The sequence below is a fragment of the Palaemon carinicauda genome, chromosome 34, assembly GCF_036898095.1.
Source record: "Palaemon carinicauda isolate YSFRI2023 chromosome 34, ASM3689809v2, whole genome shotgun sequence".
Lineage (NCBI taxonomy): Eukaryota > Metazoa > Arthropoda > Malacostraca > Decapoda > Palaemonidae > Palaemon > Palaemon carinicauda.
The window spans coordinates 19,881,600-19,886,599 of record NC_090758.1 but is presented as its reverse complement, the minus strand read 5'-3'; the positions used below and the strand labels follow the sequence as shown (position 1 = coordinate 19,886,599).

At 37.5% G+C, this 5,000-nt stretch overlaps 2 protein-coding genes across 2 annotated transcripts in view; both read right to left on the bottom strand.

The window, feature by feature from the left end:
• Nucleotides 1-3,409: 3,409 nt before the first annotated feature.
• On the bottom strand, nt 3,410-4,255 carry LOC137626742 (uncharacterized). Its single transcript, XM_068357749.1, has 2 exons — nt 4,234-4,255; nt 3,410-3,792 (listed from the first exon to the last, which is right to left on the bottom strand). The coding sequence occupies exons 1-2, from the start codon at nt 4,253-4,255 to the stop codon at nt 3,410-3,412; spliced, it is 405 nt and encodes a 134-aa protein (XP_068213850.1).
• Nucleotides 4,256-4,296: 41 nt separating this feature from the next.
• LOC137626741 (protein FAM9A-like) overlaps nt 4,297-5,000 on the bottom strand; it is an 8,844-nt gene continuing 8,140 nt past the window's right edge. The window contains exon 2 of the mRNA XM_068357748.1: nt 4,297-4,583. Coding sequence (XP_068213849.1) covers nt 4,297-4,583 — 287 coding nt within the window. The remainder of the gene's footprint in view (nt 4,584-5,000) is intronic.

The window sequence follows — 5,000 nt, the reverse complement described above, 5'->3', positions numbered from 1 at the left end:
AAAAGTAAGAACAAATACCATTTGGGTCTACACCTCCATTACCATTAAGGTCCATCAATAGAGCTTTAATTCCACGAGTTCGAAAAGCTATACTAGTTAGTTTAGCCTCAGGAAAATATGAATGGGGAAGTTCAAGTTTATCATTAATCTGATTACTGTTAAAAACATCAGCCAAAAGGTTGCCTTTTCTTTGGACAGTGAGTGACTGAGCCATCAGGTTTAAGTAAAGGAGGAACTGTTGCATCTACACCAAAGAGTACAGATTTAATGGTAGACCACCATTTATGTTCCTGAGTTGTACCAAAAGGGTTTCTTTTATGGTTAGATTGTATTCCTTTTCAGTTGAGGCATAAACTCTCTGAGCAAAAGCTCAAAGGTGAGTATAGTTACTCCTGGTCAAATCTGATCTGTTACCCTTCCAAAGATGATAGGCCTCCTGCTTCTACAAATAAGCACGTGTACAATTATCATTGAACCACGGTTTTTCCTTCACTCGGTACCTTAGAACACGAGAAGGGATACGCCTATCAATTATGTTGACTAGCTTCTCATTCAAAGAGCCAACATTATCAACACGGCTATATAATTATGAACAATTCAAGCACAAAAGATCATGCAAAATCCCATTCCAGTCTGCTTGAGATTTCATATAAATTTTACAAGACTATGATACATCTGGGACAGGCTGCTCAGTCTTCACTAATAATGAAATCAAGGCATGATCAGATGTCCTGACTGGAAAACCAGCCTTGCTAGTTATAACGCTAGGGGAGCAGTATATACGAGTTCCAAGCAATTAACAGACCTGTGAGTAGTTTCACTTATAATCTGCTCAAAGCTTGATTCAGAGGCAGTCTAAAGCTCTTAAGCCAAGTCGATCGGTAGGAGAGATAGAACTTAACGACATCCCATGGTGAGCATTAAAATCTCCAACAAAGACGAAAGAAGCCTTTCTATCATCTCTTGTATCATAGCCATAATGGTAAAAAGACAATCGAAGATAGAATCATCCATGTCTGGATTCCGGCAGATCAAACAAATAAAAGTTGTTATAACTGCCACAATTTTTTATCACCTGAATCTCATGATATCAACATTTATAGCAGGACGTATGAGAAGCATTGTACTCGGTCCTCATATACACTGCCATTCCCCTGGCCCTAGGGATGGCATGACGTTTCAACATTATTGGTTTCTTAAAAGCAGTTATGAGGAGCTCAGATAAGTGCCTCATATTAGAAGCTAAAGTTTCTGAGCACAAAAGAATATCATAGTGCCTGGTCGCACCTCTAAGGTCTTGAATATTTGCATGAAGACCACGAATATTGCAATACAGAAGATGACATTGACGAGATCTAGGACGTACTGGTCCCAGATTTCGCTCAATATCTCCAGACCGCATAAGAATTAATAGTAATGAAAAGGAGACATCATACTTAAAAACTAGATTAACAAGAATTGTAACAAAAATAATTTGTACAGAATTATGAATAAAGTGATTGAGCAAACCCATAGACTATAGTAAAAAGTCGGAAAAACTGGTCAAGATATAGGAGCCCATACACCATGCAAGTCTATATACCCTCCGGGATAGCCACTTCAACTGAAGGGATGGCAGTAAGGATGGTTTTGAAAAGTAAAAGAAAGAGATAAGAAAAAGACAACCTCTTGATGAACCACCAGGCATCCATGGGCCTTCTATTAAGCCTGCACAACACACCATTTAAAAAAAAAAAAAAAAAAAAAAGGAGCCCATACACCATGCAAGTCTATATACCCTCCGGGATAGCCACTTCAACTGAAGGGAAGGCAGTAGGGATGATTTTGAAAAGTAAAAGAAACAGATAAGAAAATGACAACCTCTTGATAAACCACCAGGCATCCATGACCCTTCTATTAAGCCTGCACAACACACCATTTAGAAAAAAAAAAAAAAAAAAAACAAGAGGAAGAGGAAAAAAAATATAAAATAGTGTTACCGAGTGAACCCTCAAGCAAGGGAATTCTAACCCAAGACAGTGGAAGACCATGGTACAGAGGCTAGTGCACTACCCAAGACTGGAGAAAGATGGTTTAATTTTGGAGTGTCCTTTTCCTAGAAGAGCTGCTTACCATAGCTAGTCTCTTATACCCTTACCAAGGGGAAAGTACACTGAACAATTGCAGTACATTAATTAACCCTTTGGGTGAAGAAGTGTTTAGTAATCTCAAGGTTGCCAGGTGCATGAGGAAATACGAGAATCTGTAAAGAATAGGCCAGACTACTCGGTGTATGTGTAGGCAAAGAAAAATAAGCCGTTACCAGAGAGAGGGATCCAATACATTTCTGTCTGGCCAGTCTAAGGAGCCAATAACTCTCTAGTGGTAGTATCTCAACGAACGGCTGGTTCCCTAGCCAACCGTTACACACACACACACACACACACACATTATATATATATATATATATATATATATATATATATATATATATATATATATATATATATATATATACATATATATATATATATATATATATATATATACATGTATATATATAAATATATATATACCTGTATATATATATATATATATATATATATATATATATATAAATATATATATATATATATATATATATATATATATATATATATATATATTTATATATATATATATATATATATATATATATATATATATATATATATATATCTGTGTGTATATGAGTGTACAGTATGTATGTATAGGATGATATCCTAATCAGAAAAACTGGAATACATAGACAGCATATTACAAAAATATTTGATGAGGAGACTCTTAACCTGAAAAATTTCCGCTTGAAGTCCTAATTTAAGAAGTTCTTCTTCAACTCAATTCTCTAAAGAGTTAAAGAAATATATGTTATAAATCTATTGAATTGAATTCTAGTGAATATTTTTTTTTTTAATTTTAATGCAGTATCTGTGTCGTTAATCTCGAAATGCTAATGGTAATCACCTAATTCCAATGGAAATCCTTGAAATAAATCTCCAGTAACCTTTTTCGTAGTATTTATGAACGTCCCAAGTTCTGCAACAAAAAAGGAGGAATTATTGCCATTAGTTTCCGATGACAGAGAGAGAGAGAGAGAGAGAGAGAGAGAGAGAGAGAGAGAGAGAGAATGCAGCGTTAATAATCTCGAAGTTTTAATGGAAGTAAATGGCCCAATGAGAGAGCACAGATGTTCCTGATGGCTCAAGAAGGTAAGTGAAAAGAAAAATATAATTCATAATATAAGAAAGCTTCACAAGAATGCTGCTGTTGTTCCTCTTTTCTCTTCTGCTGCTGATTCTGCTGCTGTTGTTCCTCTACTTTTTTTTTCATATTTCGCGGATTTTGCTGCTTCTGTTCTCCCTTCTTCTGCTGCTGATTTTGCTTCTTTTTTTCATATTCTTTCTTCTGCTACTGATTCTACTGCTGCTGTTCCAATTAATTCTTCGTCTGAGGATTCTGCTGCTTTTGTTCCTCTTATTCCTTCTGCTACCGATTCTGCTCCTGCTGTTCCTATTTGTTTTTCTGCTGCTGATTTTGCTGCTGCCATTCCACTTCTTTCTTCTATTGCTGATTCTGCTGCTGGTGTACCTCTACTTCCGTCTGCTGCTGATTCTGCTGCTGCTGTTCCAATTTTTTCTTCTGCTGATGATTCTGCTGCTGCGGTTCCTCTTTCTTTTGCTGTTGTTTCTGCTACTACTGTTCCTCTTCTTTCTTTTGCTGCTGATTCTCCTGTTGCTATTACTCTTTTTTCCTCTTCTGCTGATTCTGCTGCAGCTGTTCCTATTCATTCTTTTTTTGCTGATTCTGCTGTTGCTTTTCCATTTCTTTCTTCTGCTGCTTATTCTCCTGTTTCTATTCCTCTTCATTCTTCATCGGCTGATTCTGCTGCTGTTGTTCCTCTTCAATCTGTTTTTGCCGATTCTGTTGCTGCTTTTCTTCTTCTTTCCTCTGCTGCAGATCCTGTTGCCGCTATTCCTCTTCTTTCTTCTTCTGCTGCTGCTATTCCTCTTCTTCTTCTGCTGTTTCAGCCGCTGCTATTCCTCTTCTTTCTTCTTCTGGTGATTCTGATGCTGATGCTCCTCTTCTTTTTTCTATTGCTGCTTCTGCTGCTGCTGATGTTCCTCTTCTTTCTTCTTCTGCTGTTTCTGCTCCTGATGTTCCTCTTCTTTATTCTGCTGATTCTCCTATTGTTATTCCTCTTTTTTCTTCTTCTACTGATTCTGCTGCTGCTTTTCATCTTCTTTCTTCTGCTGCTTATTCCACTGCTGCTGCTCCTCTTCAATCTTCTTCTGCCGATTCAGTTTCTGCTGTTCCTTTTCTATCCTCTGCTGCTGCTATTCCTCTTCTTTCTTTTTTCTGCTGATTCTGCTGCTGCTCTTCCTCTTCTTCCTTCTTTTGCTGATTCTGCTGCTGCTGTTCCTCTTTTTTTTCTTCTGCTACTGATTCTGCTGCTGCTGTTCCTCTTCTTCCTTCTTCTGCATATTCAGCTGGTGCTGTTCCTCTTCTTTCTTCTGGTGCTGATTTTACAGCTGCTGTTACTATTCTTTCTTCTGCTACTGGTTCTTCTGCTTATGTTCCCCTTATTTCTTCTGCTGTGGATTGATGCTGCTGTTCCTCTTCTTTTTTCTTTTGGAACTTACACAGATGCTGTTCCTCTTCTTTATTCTCCAGCAGAATCTGTTGGTTCTGTTGCTCTTCTTCTGTCTACTGCTGATTCAGCTGCTGCAATTCCTCTTCTTTATTTTGCTGCTTTTTCTGCTGCTGCTGTTCCTCTTCTTTCTTCTTCTGCTGTTTCTGCTGTTGTTGTTCCTCGTCTTTCTTTTGCTAATGATTCTACAGCTGCTTTACCTCTTCTGTCGTACACTGCTTATGTTGTTGCTGCTATTCCTCTTCTATCTTCATTTGCTGATTATGCTAGAGTTGTTCCTATTCATTCTTCTTCTGCTGATTCTGCTCCTGCTGTTCCTCTTTTTTCTTCCACT